This window comes from Lepidothrix coronata, unplaced genomic scaffold (genome assembly GCF_001604755.1).
Source record: "Lepidothrix coronata isolate B3197 unplaced genomic scaffold, Lepidothrix_coronata-1.0 Scaffold135, whole genome shotgun sequence".
Lineage (NCBI taxonomy): Eukaryota > Metazoa > Chordata > Aves > Passeriformes > Pipridae > Lepidothrix > Lepidothrix coronata.
Window position 1 is genome coordinate 507,477 of NW_016690315.1, and position 19,647 is coordinate 527,123.

The 19,647-nt window shown below is 44.2% G+C and overlaps 1 protein-coding gene across 1 annotated transcript; it reads left to right on the plus strand.

Moving 5' to 3' along the window:
* The first annotated feature begins 4,674 nt into the window (after positions 1–4,674).
* LOC108503306 (organic solute transporter subunit alpha-like) lies at positions 4,675–18,989 on the plus strand. Its single transcript, XM_017827166.1, has 8 exons — positions 4,675–4,753; positions 6,174–6,325; positions 6,441–6,514; positions 12,095–12,253; positions 15,131–15,242; positions 16,130–16,276; positions 17,646–17,751; positions 18,249–18,989. Exons 1-8 carry the CDS (start codon positions 4,675–4,677, stop codon positions 18,533–18,535), a joined length of 1,116 nt encoding a protein of 371 aa, XP_017682655.1. The 3' UTR covers positions 18,536–18,989.
* The last annotated feature ends 658 nt before the right edge of the window (positions 18,990–19,647 follow it).

A 19,647-nucleotide genomic window follows, 5' to 3' on the forward strand; every position in this document is an offset into this window, starting at 1 on the left:
CCACCTGAATAAGCACTAAAATTACAATTTACTTTTGTTATCTTAATTTATTTCATTGCAGTCACTGTATTTCTTTATTTTTACACTTGCTGCCAGGATCCAAATAACAAGCAAATCCCACTAATAATTTCTTTTACAGTGATATAGATGTTTCTTCTCTCACATTAATGAGCCACCTTTCCTGAAATAGGTAGTTTATTACTGGCAGTAGGTGAAAAGTCAATGGATTTATAGTGGAAAAAGTCAAGTTGCATCTAAGTTCAACTGTATATTATGCTATATCTGAAAACCAGGAAATAATTTCATCATTAAACATGTACATGCCATTGAAAGCTGAATAATTTTAGCTGACTTTTCTTAGATGGTTGGGTAAAAACTTGTGAGAAATGTCCCCTATGTATGTAAGTACAGTCCCCTATCACATTGCAAAATGATGATTTATTTTTCCAATACTATTTTTTCTTGTTACCCTGAACTGTAGTGAACATAATATTCCCCTCCCCTGGTAATAGCTCAAAAAGTTGATTTTCCTTCCCTGTAATTTCACTCAGTGCCTCTGAGTTTTACTCTAGTACTTCGTGCTTGACTAAAGTCTAGCTTCGTTTTGGCAGAGCACACAGAGGGAATCCAGACTTCTTCTAAGGGAACTGGAGCTACCTCTCTTCCTGAAAGAGAATGAATTAAGTCTAGGTTTTGGTATAATTTTAAATCATCAGTTAGTATTATTTTCCCACTCATCTTTCATTTTTAATTTCCTTTCTGTGAATATTCCTTTACCTTACTTTTATTTCTTTTTTTTTTCCTGTCCATTACAGGGAAAAATGAATGAAAAACCAGTTGCTTTCATTTGTGCTGAAACATTAACAAAAGTTTAAAGACTTTTATACAGGTTTTTGCCGACATTTCTTATACGAGTAGAGATCGCATCTTCTTTCATAGAAGCATAGTTGCAAGCACTTTTGTAGTGCTCCCTGTGTCCACACTCTGCTAGCAGAGGTACTGTCGGACTCTACCTCCTTTTCCACGACAGTGATGTACAAACACAACATTTCAAACCAGGATAATTACCTCTACCCATTAATGAGTGTTAAACTCTTTCTGGGATGATTCAGTTTACCATTCTGTTTGTATCAGTCTCCAGATTGTCTTAAGCAAATGCAGTGGGATGAGATTAAACAGTTCAAATCATATGTCTCCAACAAACTGGCTGATTTCTCCATGTGATTAGCGGTTTATGACCCGAACTGCCTGTCAGCAGATGTGTAAAGACAATCAGGTGGGTGTAGTAACCTTTCCTTCTGATACCTCTGGAGTATGTTGGTCTACAACTTGAATCCTTTACTTCCTCCAACTGAACTTGAATGCCTACCTTGTTTTTTAACTGGCATTACACTTAGCAAATGCAGCTGCTCCACATATGGGTTTCTGTCCCTGGAGTTCAAAGCTGCTGGGGCCCTTGCGGAATCAGCTGGAACTTTCTCCAATTAATGTGCATTTTCACTGACTAAAGGAATGTGTCTTGAAGTTTCTGTAGCCTGCCAGGAGGTAAGTTAACCTTGTCTCGGGACTTCAGTGTTAGGTTCGTGGTGGGACTCATGATCTTAAAAGTCTTTTCCAATTTAAATGATTCTGTGAAAGGGACTGCATTTCCCATCTACCTTTCCCATCTGCACTGGTGATACTGATGTCTGCTAGACTTCCTACAACCAAAATACAATAGTCTATCCTATGTATCCTGTGCAATGGAGCTTTGAGTTTGCCCTGTGAGATAGCCTGCAGGATCTCCTGCTGTTCAGTCTCTGAGCCAGGGCTGACATCAGGATTTCTCTCTATAGGCTTGGCCCACCAACAGGAGACAGAGGGGCTGTGTCACTTCCTGAGGGCCAGTACTTCTCCTTCAGGAAGAAACCACGATGGCATCAACTCCTCTGCACTGCACACCGTGGGGCAGTGATCACAACAGGCATCCCATTCCACAGAGCTGAGAGGACACAGGTACCCCTGCAGTGAGGAGGGTAAAATGAAAGTCATCATAAAAATGGAAGAAAGATAAACATCCCCAGTGCTATATAAAGGATGAGCACACTAGTAGAAACAAAGGGGTGTGTTTCTTCAGAAGAAAGAAATTTGAGCTCTGCAGTGTCCAGAAGGGAGCTGAACCACATAGTACTAGAAAGCCCCTGGTCACCAGAGGCAGGGAACTGCATTCACAGGTGGTTTTTATTCTGAGGAACTGTGAAAATCTCTTGATACATCCAAATGGGTAGGTGATCCATTTATAAATACTTTTCTACTGCGGAAGATTGAGGGTTTTTGGTGGAAAATATATTGAACTAAAAGGTTAAACAAAAAATTGGAATAATGAAGCTGGGAGCAAAACATAGTTAGGCTCCTGGAGATTTAAAGGATTCACTGTTGGTGTAGAGACCCAGAATTTGGCTTAGATGCCAGCACGGCATCCCCTACACTGCTGAAGAGTCTGGGCTAAGAAAGCATGCACAGAGCACCAGACCTCCAGCTGTGGTAAGTGAGGGATCATGGCACGTTCTTCAGTTTGATTTATTAAATTTAAGCACTGTCAGGTGAATATTGTCGCCAAGACATAGCCTAGAACATGAGGAAGAGGTGATGCTTCCCCCAGATGTATGGCAGCTTTCAAGGAAGTGGATCCAGTGTTTGAGCCAAAGATGGCAAATGGTGTTTCTAACAAAAAAGAATCACAGTGGGTCTGTGATTTTCTTTTTAGGCTCTATTCTGTGTAAAAGACTCCAGTAGAAGAAAAGAGTTGGATGGATCTCTACAACAGCAGGTGAGAATTAATCCTTAGCTCTAAACTTCAGCCTATAAATTTTCTATATGTTTGAGACAGGAGACTCTCTAATGACATGTCTAGTGTATGCTGCAATATTTGTTCCAAACTGGTATGACTGAATGGCTTAAATATGACTGTCAAACCCATAACTATTACTGTGTGGGTTCTTCAAGGAATTCTTAAGTCAAAGCAGACTCTGGGTTTCTTTGAAATACAGTAAAATAGCCATGAGTTTTATCACTCAGTGTCTGAATTTCTCTAACAAAAGCATTGCCAAACCTGCCTCATTCAAAAAAGGGATTCACAAGTCAGGGATTTTTATTTTTAGCTTTCAGGGAATACAAGGACCTTGCAACCAAAACAGCAGCAGATGGGAATCCTGTTGTGTCTGCTCAAGAAGAACCAAACGCCTTAGGCCATCTTTTCATCTCAGCAGTACTAGCGAGCTTTTGGTTGCATTTTGGATTATGTGATCAATTGCAAATAGTTTGATTTTAAAAAATCAAGAAAACTGGGTAGAAAATGCATGGTGTATTAAGATTATTCCCTTCTCTACTAGCAATTGTTTCTTCAGGATGAGTAAACAGACTTTCAAATAGGAAATAAGCTGGAATGCTGTTTCAAGAATTTTGCCTGTATCTTTCTGCAGCTGGGCAGCAGCAGATGTACTGGATGGAGGATGCTCTGAGCAGCCTGTGAAAACTGGGCCAATAGCACATTCTAACAGCCAGTTATTGCCACATGCCTCCTGGCGCAACTGTAAAGCTCTCCTCTTCAGCTTTCAATGCAGTCAAAGATGTGGCGAAGGGAGGTCTCCATCTGTGTTTTAGTTGTTTTGCGTCTTCCCTTCTTTATCCACGAATTCCTCACAGTCCTTTGTCTTTTGTCCCATGCTGATTCCTCGGCTGTCATTTCTGAGGACAATCTACTGTGCTCCCAAGATCTTTTTTCCTGAGTGGCAATGGCTCTTCACTGCATAGATAGTTAGGGCTGTCCTCTTCCCCCTGTACACCACTTTGTGTTTACTGTTACAGTCTTTGTCACTCGGTGCTGTAACCACCCATCCTCTGCTGCTTCTTGCAGCCAGCTTTCCATTCAACTAGCCAGAACAACTCGGTGGGGCACCAAACTCCACCATTTCATTACTTACTCCCTTTTCCTGGAAACAGCCTGAAAAGCCTCAGGCTGCATAAAGGATCCTTCCAGCAGGAGAAATGTGGGAGATGGAGAATCCCTCGGTGTATTCTTACCCTCACTGTGCTTTCCTTCAGCTTCTCACCTTGTTGCAGCCAAGACGATCGGGGAAGTCTTTGGTGAAGGGCTCCATGAAAAGTCCTTCAAACATTTCCCCCACTGACTGAGCAGCTTCCCGCCAGCGCCCCGGGGCTGCGGCGAAGGCGGTCCCAGCTCTGGGGATCCAGCCCGCTCCCAGGCCGATTCCCATCCCGCCTCGGCTGCCGGCACCCGGTTCCAGGTGCGCTGACACCCTGGGGCTGTGAGGATGGGGCCAGGGAGGGCTGGATGGATCCCGTAAGCACCTCCACCGAAGCCGGGCAAGGACGCTGGGAACAGCCGGGACGCGTTCCCTCGCAGGCGGAGCGGGAGCGGGGTGGGCGCGTTGCCCCGCTCCGGGCACTGCCCGCCCCGCCGGGCGCCAGGAGGCAGCGCGGGGCCGGTCCCTGCCCCGCCCGCCCCGGCCCGGGATAATCATTAACCCGCCCTGGGGACCCAGGCCGAGCATCGCCACGCCCGCACTCTCCAGGGACCGGCACCGACCCCGGGCACACACCGACCCCTCCGCCCGTCCCCAGCCCCCGGCACCGCCAGGGCCCCGCGGCGGGGGCGGCGGCCCCACGGCCGCCATGGACGGCGAGGCGAACGGGACCCTCCACCCGTCCTGCGGCGCCAGCGAGCCGCCCTACTCCGAGGAGCTTCTCCGGAGTAAGTGCGGAGGCGTGAGGAGAAGGGGTGCCCGTCACGCGTGAGCGGCCCCTGCCCGGCCGTGCCCTCGGCACCCACCCGCGGCGGATGGCAGAGGCTGCGCCTGCCCTGCCCTGCCCGTGTCCCTGCCCGTGCCCCTGTCCCTCCCCTTGTCCCTGCCTTTGTCCCTGTCCCTGTCCCACTCCCTGTCCCTGTCCATACTCGTGCCCCTGCCCCTGCCTGCCCCGCCGCCGTTCTTCCCCGGCGAGGAAATCCCCGGGCGGAGGGAGGCTGGCAGCCGCCCGTCCCGGTCGATCCTCCTCCTGCCAGGGGGCCGAGCTGTCTCTAGCTTCGGAGCAGGGCGAGGGGACAGCACGGCCCCCAGCCCGGAGCTGCGGGGGGAGTGCCAGAGAACAAGCTGGGCGCGCCGGGGCCGCCCGGTACCGGCGAACCGAGCGCTGAACTGGCCCCTAGAGCTGCTCTCTCGGGTGAGATCTGAGGTGTGGCGATGTCTATTGAGACGTGCACTGCTCCGCCTGCAGCCAAGCCTGTAAGTGTCAGGGGGTTTTGAAGCAGGTTTAGGTTAAAGAGCCTGGAGCAGAGGTTCTCCTTTGCCTTCAGATAGGCTGCGGCCACAGCAGGAGTTAATACCAGTGACGAGCATGAACTTCTCCTAAATTAAGCCTGACTCCACTGCACTGCTTTCTTCTGTCTCCAGAAACACCTCTCTTGAGAAAAAATGCACCTCAACCATCAGCCGTGGGTAAAAGTTGATATCTGTACCCAGTGCCAATGGAGACATAAAACTTGTCATGTGTGGGTAAATGTTGATATGCATATCCAGCATTAAGGTGAAGACATCAAGTTTTATCTCACTCTAGATATATCAGGGGCTTTTCCTTACATTGATCATGTGCCCTACAAATTTCCACTGAACTATTAAGTTTACCTGTCTGAGGAAGTTACATGTAACATGCCTGTTGACATACACTGGAAGCAAAGGACTAATACATGAGTGAACATGTTTGCTTGTGGCCTGCCTGGAAAATTTCCCAGAATATGTATTTACTCTATTTATTTGTATTGTGTATTATGTAGTGTGTATTATGTATTCATTTGTATTCAGCTATATATTCATGTTCCTCTAAGAATATTTGTCCTGTAAATCCACCTTTCTGAAGGGGACTATTGCATAATGCTTTGAGAACATGAAGGCGTATTCTTCCCATATGCTCTCTGTAGATCCTGGAAAGACTTAGTCATGAACTTAAGTGTTTGAATTGTTCTATGGAGTCAGTGGTCTGCCTGTGTAACTAAGGCTGAGTGCAAGTCTTTGCAGGAACAGGGCAAAGAAACCCCTCAGAGATGGTGTTGTTACATTAATGTTTAAAATGCTTATGAAATAAATTGGAACTGTCTGTTTTCTTTTCTCTCTCTGCAGGCCTCGACCTACCAGGGAGATTTCTCTTTGCAACTTTGACTCTGATGACACTAATTGCCATTCTGGTATTTATAGAGGAAGCAGTCTACATCTACAGGAAAATCCCCTCCTCCAAAAGATCAATCATAATTTGGATTAATGCTGCAGCTCCAGTAAGTTAGCATGGGAATGAGATAAAACTGAATGTTGAAAATAGGGTTTCCCCAAAAATCCCCATGAACCTGCTTTATCTCTGCGCTTCTTACAGCCCTTCCCCTTTCTCTGTAGGTGATCTCTACTACTTCATGCATTGGCATGTGGATTCCTCGCTCAACAATGTTTACAGATTTCACAGCAGGAATGTGAGTACTCTGCTTGTTTCTAGATGTTGCCCCAAACCCTGAATTTCTTCCCTTTAAACATCTGCTGCCCTTGGTAACACAGTCATTTTGTAAATTTAACAATTTAGTAATTTTTTGTTTGAGTTGAAATCTCTCAGCAGTTCTTTTCTGGGAGGTGGAGAATGCTGAAACAGTTCCCAGTGTCACAGTTCCCCAGTGTGGGAATGTTAGTATGAAGGATCTGTGACTCGCATGTAATTGATCCTTTGGATTGACAGTCACTTTGAAGCAGTACTCTGTCTTTCCTCTCTCTGCATGTCATGGGAAATGAGAGTCTGACCTATGACTTCTCTCCTGCACTTTTACTAATGATGAGCCGTGGAGGTTTGTTATTAATGGTGGCAAGTGAACCTCCGATGAGTATATCAGTGTAAAAATGTTCCACAGTTGTCCTGATAAAAGCACTTTCTGTACAAGCATGACAACTCTGGCATGCACAGAGAAGGGAGGAATGTGGTCCCTGATTTCTGGATATGATGGCACAGCCCTGATGGGCAGAACCAGGTCGGGGTTGCTGTGGCCTTGAGCACTCCACATTTTGGGATGACTTTGGCACACAGTGCAAGACAGTATCACAGACTTTCATGAATTGTCTCACCCCATGTTACACTGCATTTACTAAAAGAGTAGAGTAAAAGAGGAGGGAAAACACTGTAGCAGGGAACACTGTCAGCATGCAGCAGTAGTGCAGGTAGTGCAGACTGCCAGAAACCTCCAAGTCCTGTGGCACTTCAAGTGTGTTTGAATTCCCCCTCCTCCCTTGCCCAATCTGCAGGCAGTGCAGCAGAAGAGGACCCCTTTTATTTGGCTGGATTTCCATGAATCAGTTCCTGGGAAGGGTTGAGAATGTGCAGATGGGGAAGGAGGGAGAGGTGGGTGTTGATGCCTTCTGAGGCAGAGGGTTAATGCATATAATACATATTCGTATGATTCTAAATATTCATAACTTCTTGTACTAACTCCCAGGCTAAATTTGATTGAGTTTTCTGATTCTCAGTTGATTGAGACAGAACTACACACATCTGAAAGCTTTTCCCAAGCTAACCCACTTCCCAACAAAAAGACAAAACAAACTTGGCAAAAACTAAACTAGCAGTACATAAAATGGCTTGTCTTACACAATCTTACCAGTGAGTTGTTCATGATAAAAACACAAATAAGTCAACAATTATTAATAAGCTGATAATACAAGCAATTCTGGGAGTAGAGGAGACACAAATACAATGTTTGTGGTAAACTTTTGCATATTGCAAACTTACTGACACAAAAATACATACAGACATGCATACCACAAAGTTATTAAGATAAAAACACAAACACATGTCAAAGAACAGTATAAGTCTTCAGTCCTGTTGCTACTTTGTTTTCTCATGGGATACTTGTAAGCTGATAATAGGAGCAGTTGTGGGGGCAGTTATCTTTTCTGCCCATTGCTGCAATTGAAAGCTTTATTGGTTTCATGCAGTTTGATCTCATCTGCTGGCAGGTTCCTGTGGAAAAAAAAGAAAATCTGGCCCACTACGGACCCATTATTAGAAAGAAGGAACTATCTATTTATCCAACTCCTTTTCTTATCTGGCATAATGTCACTAGGGCAGTAATGATAGAGAAGTTTGGAGCATGTTTTCTCCAAAAAACAAATAAACTCAGAGTATGCTGGAGCTCCTTTTTACTTCTCAGCATCTTTGTTTGCTCTAGGGTGGCCGAGGTGTCAGGAGGAAAACACACTGCTAATTTTCCTGTGGGAATTTGAAGTCTCAGACTTTCCAAGTGGGTGATAGTACTTGTCTGAGTCTGGTCCCCTGTGGTGCAATCTGGGCAATCTGGGCAATCAGTTCATCTTTGTTATGTACAGCAGCTATTTGTGAGCCAGTGTCAGCATCGAGGTAACTCTCTGGCAGCTGCCACTGCCCATTAGGTTTATGGACAGACCATACTGTCCACGGTGCCTGGAATTCTGCAATTTCTGGAGTAATTTTTTCACGTGTTCCTAAAGGGAGTGGGTGGGGGTTTACATTTGTTATTTTGGAAGGAGGCAGACCTGGAGCAGTTTGCAACAGACGGACAGAGGGGGGTGGGAGACCAAACACCCATTCTCTCCCTCTGGCATCTGTCCAGGCCTTCCCCTTTAGCAGATCTAACCCCAGGATGTTAGCTGGTAATGGCCCTACAATCATGATAGTTCCTGTGGCTGTCTCATCTCCAGGTAACTAGCATTTCACTCGAGCTGTGTATTGGGGTCGGGATTTGCCAAAAGCATCAGTCACCCATATCTTTTTTTTGTCTGGCTAAATGCCACACTGAGTAGCAGCTTCAGTTTGGAGTGCTGAGACCTGTGCACCCGTGTCCACCACGAATGTAACCAAAGATTTAAAAGGGCCGAGAGAGAAAGTAATTACCATATCTCCCTGGTTGTTTTCTGTGAGCCTTCTCTCATAAATCCACTGGTCATTTTTTGGCTTATTTACTTGAGAGCAGTAAGTCCAGTTTCTTGACTCAGAACTGGTCAAACTGGTTAGTCCGGTTTCTGGAGAGGCTGAGGGGATCATAGTGTTGGGCTCCTTAGAGGGGCTGCCCTTAGAGGGTGCCTTGTGTTCTTTGATCTTATCCCAGTGCTTTATCAAGTATTCCAAATTAGCAGTGGGTAATTTATCCATCACTTCTCGAGGAATTCCTTTTGCAACACCTTCCACCCACAAACTGTATCTCTTTCTCCTGCTAGATGACACATTTTGTTGACAAATACCTGGCGAGGCAGGTTTTTGGACCTTCCCTGCCCTCCTGCAGTGTATTCTCTGGCCACTCGTACCAGAGAGGCCCAGCTGCTGACCAGTAGCTATTAATTCTTGGGCTATCTCCAACCAGGTTATTCCTGATGGAGCACCCCTTCTTCTAGGTCTGGGGGTTGCCTTTATGCGCTCCTTTATGTGCTAAACTACTTGTTTAGCATAAACTTTTAGTGCATCAGGCAGACCTCGAATTAAGACTGGAAATCTCTGTGGATCCACCTCGAGTTCCATTGGGGAATTTCGTTGTGGGTCTAATAATTTTGTATGCATTAATTGGAGACATGCGGGTTTTTGTACACTTTTTACAATGTGGCCAATTGTGGGTGTTTTAATCGTGTGAGGATCTCCCCTTTCTATAGGGTCTAACCCGCCTGCCCAGTAAGCAGCTCTCTGGGTCAGCGACCACGGGGCTCGGTTATCATTTGTGGTCAGGAAGACCCCTGGGCTCCCAAATCCTCTGGCCTCATCTTCACTCAGCAAAATCCGATCCCCTCCTGTAAGGGACACCCTCCACACATATTCAGTCTCTGATTCACTGGCCTTACGGCTGTATTTTTCCTGAATTTTGGCCAGTGCTTCCCCCGTGTACGGGGTAATTCGTGTGGTAGTTTGCCGATCTGCCCCCTGGCCAGTGGTTTCAGCTTTAATGAGGGGACGCATATGTATTAATTACCTCGTCCTCCGGGTAACTTTGCTTCAACTCTTCTAATTCCCCAGAGGGGTACAGGGATTTGTTAACATCTACCGGTTTAGGGTATTTTGAATTAATGTCTCGCAGTTCACAATTTTTCATTTCCAGTATCTTTTTAAGCCTTTCATTTTGTTCCTCCCATTCTTGCAGGGCTGACTGAAGCAATGAGTTAATCTCCCTCTCTTTCTCCAGTGCCTGACGCTCAGCAGTTAACTGCAGGCGTTCTTTTCCTAATTGCTCCTGTAATGCCTTCATTGACTCTTGAAGAGATCTTATCACCTCACCGGTAGATTTTGGAATAGCCTCTTTTTCTAGCTGGTCCTGCAAAGTTCTCATTGACTCTTGGAAAGATTTTATCACTTCACTGACAGATTTCTGAGTAGCTGATTTTTGCTTCTGCACTGCTCTAAGGAACACGCCTAAGACAGCACCCACAAAAAACAGTTCTAAACCAAGGATAACTATCAGGAGGGAATAATCCCCATATAACTCAATCTGGGGTGTCATCCCCTTTGCCTCAATCATTAACCCACCTTAGGTTAATGTCTTTCTCCCCCTTAACCCTCTGAGGGCTGGTTTGACTCTCTCCTGGAAAACCTTTCAACAGGTCCAGGTACCAGAGAACCTTTCAACAGGCCCAGGCCACACCAGGAAACCTTTCAACAGGTCTGATGTGCCCGGGTCACACTGAGAGGAGAAAAATTCTCACTATAATTTTACAGCGAAGGGATAGTCACCATTTGACTCGCCCTCGGTATCAGTTTTAGAATACACCGATTACTCCACCACATCCAAAGTATCCTGCCGACTACACCAAAAATGTTACGACCTGCCCCAGGAAAAGGGGGGGGGGGTAACCCAGGTTTTATCAATAATTCCTTTGGGGTGGATTAAAGTGAAACGACACTAAATAATCGGTGTCTGAAAACATATATTGACATGATTTATTTTAACAATTTTATATCAACAGGCATGCTAGCAGTTTGGGTGCTGTCATGCCACAGTGTGACACAGAGATAACCTTTGCGGGGGAAGAAAATGCATAGGGGAGAGAAAGGCAGGATAAGAGCAAGGGAGAGTAAGGGAAAGAAAAGCTGAGAGTGGACAGAAGTCTATAGTCACCACCCACGGGGTCCAGCGATGAAACTTGGTAGTTGCAGCTTCCATGTCTGTCAGTTGAAGTGGTGGCCTTGATCTGCTGGGGGTGAAGGAGGGAAGCCCCCACACTCCAAGTTTTGAATTATCATATCCATGGTCAGTGTCACGGGCCATACCTCGAGCCTCCAACCTCTCCCTGGGCCCTGCGCAAGAGCTGCTGTGTCTGGCCTGGTTCCCGCCCTTTTCCCGACAGGCAGAGGGGGATGGAATGGGCTCCTATGGGCCATCAGAGGTACAGTGCAACAGTCAAAAGCCTGCAAGCTCGGCTCTTCCCGCCTTTTCGGGGCTTGACATCTTCTGCGCTGGAGGAGGGGGGATAGGCCCAGTTGTCCATCAAAAAGTCAAAGCCTGCAAAAGTCTCCTAGAATGCATAAATCATCAAACACTTCAGTCTCTGACAGTGGGGCTGAAGCAGTTGGTACTTGGATCAGCTTTGTCTGCAAAGGAACCACACCCTGACTGGGCCAGCACATTTAATGATAGCTGTATATATGAACCTAGCCACGTTTGTTGATTGGAAGCTGTGTTTGAGGAGGAAGAGGACTTGTTCTAAAAAGTTTGGACCAGTCAGGAATAGATAACTTATGGAAAAATAAAGCCATAATGACTTGGATCAGAAAATCATGTGCTTTAATACTGACTCTGCCACCAGCCACCAGAGTGGCTTTGGGAAATTCCACAGTTGCTCTGTGCCTCGATTTATTCCTCTCTCAGTGAGGTTAGGGCTGTTCTGGCCCTCTAAGATGAAGGAAAGTGGAAGGTTTCTCACAGATAGTGCCAGAATTTTTGTTGATTGCAAAGCATAAGCTGTAAAAATTAAAAACTTAGAAGGCAGCACTAGCCTGCGCAGGCATACGAGAGATACGCAGGCAAGTTCAAGCTGCAATTCTCTTCCTCTCCTAGATTTTTTGCCATAGTTATCCACAAGTTCCTGATGATGATGATCAAAGAGTGCGGAGGTCAAAAGCTGCTGCTCAGGCGGTTTGAAAAGAGTCACTTCACGATCAGCACCGGTCCCTGCTGCTGCTGCTGCCTTTGCCTCCCTCGTGTGCCCATCACTAGGTGAGTTGCCCTTTAAGATTTCCCAGCTTGAAAACGGCTGCGGGAATTCAGCCAATTTGGCAACGCCAGGCTTACAGCAAAGGACCTTCCTCGCTTCCCGAAAGTCAGTTTCAAGCGTCTCTTTTAAACAGCATTGTCACTTTGGGGCTGTACACCACCACTAATTTATTTTGTTTCTATAAGGCAGGGGGTTGTGGGAGGAGGAATTTCTACTCTAGAAAGCCTAATAATTGAGATTTCAGTTTCTTTCTATTCCAGAAGGGAACAAGTATCTTCAAATTGGGTATTTTTCACAAGCAGAATTGTCAGATGGAGACTGTCTTGATAGAAAATTTCTCTCACTTTGCTAAAATTTAAATGTTTCTTTCTGATTTTGACTTTAAAACTACTTCGGTTTAAAATAATTTTTACAACAAAAAGTAGGTGTAATTTCTGGAAAGTTTTGATCTCAATGAAATGGCATTATCTGGTGAGGCAAAGGCATATGTTTTCTTCTAGTAAGTATTAAAGGATCTTTGAGAAGTGGGCTAAGGATAGAGAGCTGCACCTACAGGAGCCAATATAGACCTCTGTAACATAGACCTTGTCTGGCAGGGCTCCTCCTCTGGCTCGTGTCACTCTGTCATGTGCAGGCTGCTCCACAGCCTGGAAGCCTCATGTATTTCCCAGGGCTTTCTTACTGGCACAGAGCACAAGATTGTTTCTCTCATTATAAGCAAAATCTGAAGGACTGAATGTGCAAGACAGAGACTGTTCTATGAGGGCGTGGACTTTAGTGTCAGAGGTACCTTGGGGACTTTACAATCTGTTAAAGGAAAGCACCAAACAGAACACAGCATAGTGGTTTCTGACACATTTTCAAAAATTCTTATTTTTTACTATAATAATTCTTCCTTAAACTTCCCCATTTGGTATTAGAATTTAAACTCTTGTTTCCATCATTTTGTTTTAACAGAATAACACTAAATATTTACATGGAGGGGGTACCAAGTAGTAAACCAACCAAAAAATGTATCTTTATTTGTTTTTCTTCCTGTGTCTGCCACCCTCTGTATAGGTTGTGGTATCTGGGAGCCTGGGAGAGGATCCTGTACAATGCCCTGCCTGCTGTTGGTCAGTCCAATGACAGCTTATGCAGGATGATATGAGCTAATATGGACTCATTTCAGGAACTAGATAATGCCTACTGCTGCTGGGAGGAAGGACAGCTGTGTGTTTTAAAAAAAGGCTTTTTGATCTGCAGAGGGCTTTTAGGCTTCTTCTCTGTAGTACTGGGAAATCCATCTGCTCTCTGCTTCTAACTTCCAGCCTTTTCCCATTACAGGGTGACTTTTTTTTTTCTTTTTCAAATATGAGCAATCTATACCAGAGAAAAGTCAATCTCATGTCCTGCTGTAGGTATCTTATGGGGAAACAGGGAGCTACTCCAAGGGAGGGATTTGTTCTTTTAAAAAAACATAGGCTATCAAGCAGTCCTGGGAAAAATAACAAGGTACAGGTGAGGCAAGGTAACAAGTAGTGCAATGGAGAGAGATGTGGCAAAAGAAATCTGATGGTCAACAAAGATAGACCCACATTGAATCATAGAATCAGCCAGGCTGGAAAGGACCTCCAAGATCATCAAGTCCAACCCTTGATCCACTACCACTGCGGCTACCAGACCATGGCACTAAGTGCCACATCCAGTCTCATCTTAGAAACCTCCAGGGATGGAGAATCCACCACTTCCCTGGGCAGCCCATTCCAATGCCTGATTACCCGTAAAGAATTGACAAGGGAAACAACTCATGGCATTGAAATGACTGCACTGTTTGTCATATTTATTATTCTTTAAAGCCCTTTGGGAATAATAAATCTTTTAAAAAGCACACACTAAGTGGCTGGCCCATTGCAGGTCTTTCCACATGTGTTTGTGCTGTTCATAATCCTGTTATTAGCTATATTCATTGAGCAATTCCTATAATTCCTGGGTCATGGCTGTATTCTGTAACATATAAATGGCAGCTAAACTGTTTTCTGCTGAGGCATCTCTCATGGCAGACTCAAGGGCCCAAGGAGCGACAGTGAAGATAACATTGACAGTATAGGAAATAACACACAGGAACAGACTTAAAACATGAACCATATGTAGCAGCTGTAGCTTGTCCTGTGAAGACTAAAGGAGATTTCAGGTCAGTCAGCTTTCATCCTCTCTGTTAGAAAGTTCATTTGCCCCTTTCCTGCTGGCCTTTAATGCTGCCTGGCCAGGTTACTGTGTATGGGCTGTGTTCTGGACCCAGTTTATACTGACAGAAGTGAGGAAATCCTGAGCTGTCCTGCTGACCTTGTGCAGTTTGCCAAGTGAAAGACAGTTCCTTTCTTCTGTTAGACTGCAGTGGAGCAAAACCAGATGCTTATGTGGTACTATTCAAGATGTATTGAAAAACTACCAGTCCTTTCACCTAGGTCTGTATGATTCCCTTTCTTGATCTACCACAGGACTAGAAAGTGTCTCAACAGGAAGGCTGAATTGCCCAACTTCACCAGAGAACTGAAATCATAATACAACAAGGCAAGAGCATTATTGTTCAGAAACCGGTTATGCTGCTACTGGCTCCCTGGTTAGCTTCAGGACAGAGAAAGACATCACATTTTGCCCAGTATGTAGTTGCTGCAGAGCAGGAAAGGTACTATTTTTGTAGAGACTTTATTAAATAAACACTGGGAAATTCTTGGAAAGATATTCTAATCTTGAAGCTGTTCCTTCCCAGATTTTAGCCACATGCTACAGGAGTGGAAAAGTTTTGCAGTTGATAGTATCCAAAAAATGTTATTAAGATTGCTAATAAGATCTTGGTCTATCTAATTTTTTTTTTTTAATTTTTGTTTTTTGGCTAGGCAAACCCTCTTTTGGCTGAAGGTGGGCACCTTTCAGTTTGCTGTCTTTCGACCTGTGCTCGTATTTTTATCAATAGTGCTTTGGAGTAATGGCAATTACCTCCTTGACAATGTAAGTAAATATTTTAATCAGAGGTGGTCCACAAAATCCATGGGTTTTAGGGTTGATGTTACTGTCTTAGCCTACAACTGACCTGTGAAATCTGGGAGCACTTCCAAGTAAGTCTTTACTGTATTCTTTTTGACCTTGAAGCATATAATTTCTGCCTTCTAGACCCTCAGTTTCCTGTCTTAAACTGGGCATCAGGGTATGTTTGGCATCAGACACGCTCCAATACATTTCCCAGTTTGTATGGTTAGAATAGCGGGACTACAAGTTGTCCTGTGTGATGTACCTGCCCTGTGTTTTTTAAAGGTACAGCCTTAAGAAAAAAGTGCATGTACTAGCACGTGTAAACAGGAAGCCTAATTCTATGCTTTTCTGCAAATCATGGTGATTTTTATATCTGTGCAAAGTAGAAAAGATAGTACTGTACTTCTGCTTTGTCCCGTGTAACCTGCAAGATGATGGAGAAGTCTGTGACTGATAATAATTTTGCACCTCTTAGACAACTGAGATTAAAAGTAATTCTTTTTTTGTTGTTTCATGGTATAAAACAAATGACCCATTTGAGATGCCATGTTGAATATGTTCTCATGAGCTGCTGAGCGTTGTCAGCTGCTTCTGGGGTCAGATTGAGGGGTTCTGTCAACTGGTACCTTCCCAGGCTGAACAGATTTCCATGTTGATGCCTGTTGGGTGAGATAATGAGCCAACTCTCCAGTTGGTTCTGTGCAGTTTCCCCATGCAAAGCCCAGCAGCTGCTGCTGCCACCAGCTTTCATGGAGATAGGAACAAGCATTTGAACATCTGGATTGTCTAGTTCACAACTTCTTCCTGGAAACAGTAAAATGCGAAGTAAGGTTCTATAAGGTGCTCTTGTTTTATTTGCTTCTCAGTTATCTCCCAAAGAACCCGCGCTATGGATTAACATCTTCATGGGTGTCCTTACCCTTACTGCTCTGTGGGCAGTTGGAATCGTGTTTCGAAAAGTTAGGACTCTCCTTACCTGTAAGAACATTATCCCAAAGTTTGCCCTTTATCAGGTGAGAAGTTTAATATTTCTGGTAAGAATTTTTCTTAACTGCTGATGCAACACTGTCTCTCTAGTTCTTGGTCCCTCATTGAAAAGTTATAATATTTTGTCCCATTAAATACAGTGTGCAAGGGTATATTTTTACCTGATTAAAGCTGCATTTATTTGAAGGACTCTCCTTGGCTGCTGTTCAGTTTTGTCTTGAGCCAATTTACCTTTTGTCTCTCAGAAGTGCTGGAGATGTGAAAGACACATAAAATCTGTCTATCTTTATACCAGATAAAGTATAAAATCACAGCAGCACCATCTGTGGGGCTTGAAGCTTTGTCAATGTGGTATCACAAAATGCAATGTTAAAATGTTAGTGTGTGTCTCTAAAAATCAGGAGTGGATATATTGCATTGTGTGGGTGGTTGTTGTTTGAAGCATTTCACCATGCCACAATATTCTGTTTTAACAGTATTTTTCTTGGCCATTCTGCATTTCAGGGTTAGATAATAATGAAACTTATTAATGTCTGGAAACTGTTAAATAGTAAGGAATAGAACCAGATACGTTAGATTGAACAAGCACAGGGACAAGGCCACACTCTTCCTCATAACCTTGAAAAGAGTGCAGAAGAATCCTTGGTTATGCATATTTCTTGAGCAGGACATACAGAAAGGCTGGTGCGCTAAGGTGTCTGTTAAGTAAATTATTAAGCACTTATAACAGATGGTCATACCTGCAAAGATGTGTTAGGGTGAATTCAGGCTTAGGATGGCAAACTCTGGTACTATGAGGGTTTATACTCAGGCAGCTACAGAGATACTTTGGTATCTCCACAGTGGCAAAGGCCTTTCTCAGAGAGTAGCAGGTAATATGATGCACAGGTGATGGTTGCTGGATTCAAGAGGCAAAGAGTCCTTCATACCTCCTGGAAAGAAGCCAGTCCCATATAACCTGGGGACGAGGATGTCTCCCTGCTGTGGCAAAAAGAGGAGACAGCAGAAAAAAACGTTCTTTGAGTCCTTGAGAATATAAGCTCATAGGTCAAATTAACAGGCAGTTTTTAAAACCTTGTTACCTGTTATTCAGAGCTCAGCATCATTTAAAATCCTAGCTGGGAGGTTTGTGCATATTGTACCTCCCAAATGAAGGACTGAGAAGAAGCACTTTTCAAGTTGAGCTATAATTTAATACTCATCTTCAGAGCAATATCATCCTGACCTTAAGATGAATTCTGCAGAATGGTAGGCAGCCTGCTGGTAGATGAGAGGAGAGGGAGGGCAAGAAAGGAGGAATGAGGCAAAAGAGGTTCTTTTATGAAAGCAGAATTGGTGTGTGAACTATAAATCCTTTTCTGGTAGCTCAGGCATTTTTTTCTCTTTCTGGTGCAGTTTATTGTTGTTCTGAACCAGCTGCAGACCGTTATTATCCGCATGTTGGCCACACAAAGAATCATTCCCTGTGCTCCACCACTCTCCTCTACAGCAAGAGCATCATGTAAGTTTCTTTGAGAAGAATGTTTTTCATTTACTCATAAAGGTGCCAGTTCAGCGTTGCTAACTGCAATATCTGGTGTTTTCCCAAAGAACTAATTTCCTGGGATCATTAGCTTTTCGAGAATCTCAGTTTTTAGTTAAAAAAACAAGAATAAAAGTTTTATAGCTGCGACACTCATAGAGAAAAACTTGTTAATGAGAAGAGATGGAATCAGAAGTGAGAGGAAAAGAAATCAAAATGCATAATTGCTGTTAATTCTCTTATGTTTTGGATTCATAATTTATTGCATGCTTACTGATGAGCAATACTGGAATTCTGTAGCTGATGTTGTTGCTGAGCATGAGACACACTGTTACAGGGACTGAATGGTAAAGTTTGTTCCCTTTGCACAGGTGAAAATTAATGAATTAATGAGCTGGGTATTCATTTTGCATCTGATAGTAATCTCCCCCTTTTGGGGGCTTTTCTTTGCCTCTTTTTTTTTTTTTTTTTGGCAGATATAGCCCAGCAGCTTCTCATCATGGAAATGTTTCTGATAACCGTAATCTCAAGAGTCATATATCGCAGAAAATACCATGACCTGGAGCCCCTGGAGTGCACAGCTGAAGAAGCTAGGGACAAGAAGCAGACTTCTAAGATTATCCCGAATGGTGCAGTTGTTGAAGATGGATTGCCAAAATTCTGCAATAAGCCCTCCTGTTCTGCAGTAGCTGGAAGCTCAGCTCAGGAATCTGTATATTCTTGCACCACAAACAGCCACTGTCCGTGTCAGAACAACTTCTGACACAAATGTCTGTGAGCTGTAGAACTGCAAGGACCAGTAGTGGAAAGATAACCCTGTTCATTCTCCAGAGATGCAAACATGGTGTGTTTTCATACCATGTAATTTAGTAAGATTTTATACCATGTACTTTTATGCTGTTACTTGAAGGTGCCAAACTGTCAATGTGATTTTTTTTATTTTTATTTTTTAGCTATTAGAATGGATATGATTTAGAGTTAATCCAGAGACATTCTTGTTCATCTTTTTTATCTTTTTAAAATCTAATTTTACCCTGCATTGCTGTCATATGTCCAAAGCAGCATTTTCTCATCCTTCCTCCATTACAATAGATCATTTCCCACTCCATGCCATGAGCTCACTATAGTTAATTCTGATCAGTAAATACAGTTGCATATGTTTGATCTGAAATCCCCAAACCTGTGTGGGCTCTCCATCTACAGAAATCATGATCTTTTTAGGGTCAGACTTTTTACATTCCTTGGCAATGCAGCTCCTAAGTTGGTAAACACACAATTACTGATTGCAAATATGTTACTGACAGATGCTCTTCCTGATGATGAACCTGGGATGGCAGGTTCTCTGTCACTGTCCTGGAAAAAGAAAATAGGGGTTAGAGTCTGGGATGTCTTCTGCCACTGGTCTGTAATGTTACATGGTGCTTTGGTTCTCTGCTTGGAAAGTGGGAGAGATATTTAAGATCTTTGTACTAACAGTGTCTGTGGGGATGAGAGCAATTGAAAGGAATGTTGGGGGTGCTGTTTGACAGCTGTCTGAATGTGAGCCGGCAGTGTGCCCAGGTGGCCAAAAAGTCCAATGGCATCCTGGCTTTTATCAGAAAAAGTATAGCCAGCAGGACCAGGGAAGTGACTGTCCCTCTGTACTCAGCACTGATGAGGCCACACCTTGAATCCTGTGTTCAGTTTTGGGCCCCTCACTACAAGAAGGACATTGAGGTGCAGGAGTGTGTCCAGAGAAGGGCAACAGAGCTGGTGAAGCGTCTGGAGCACAAGTCTGGTGAGGATCAGCTGAGAGAGCTGGGGGTGTTTAACTTGGAGAAAAGGAGGCTCAGGGGAGATCTTATTGCTCTCTACAACCACCTGAAAGGAGGTTGT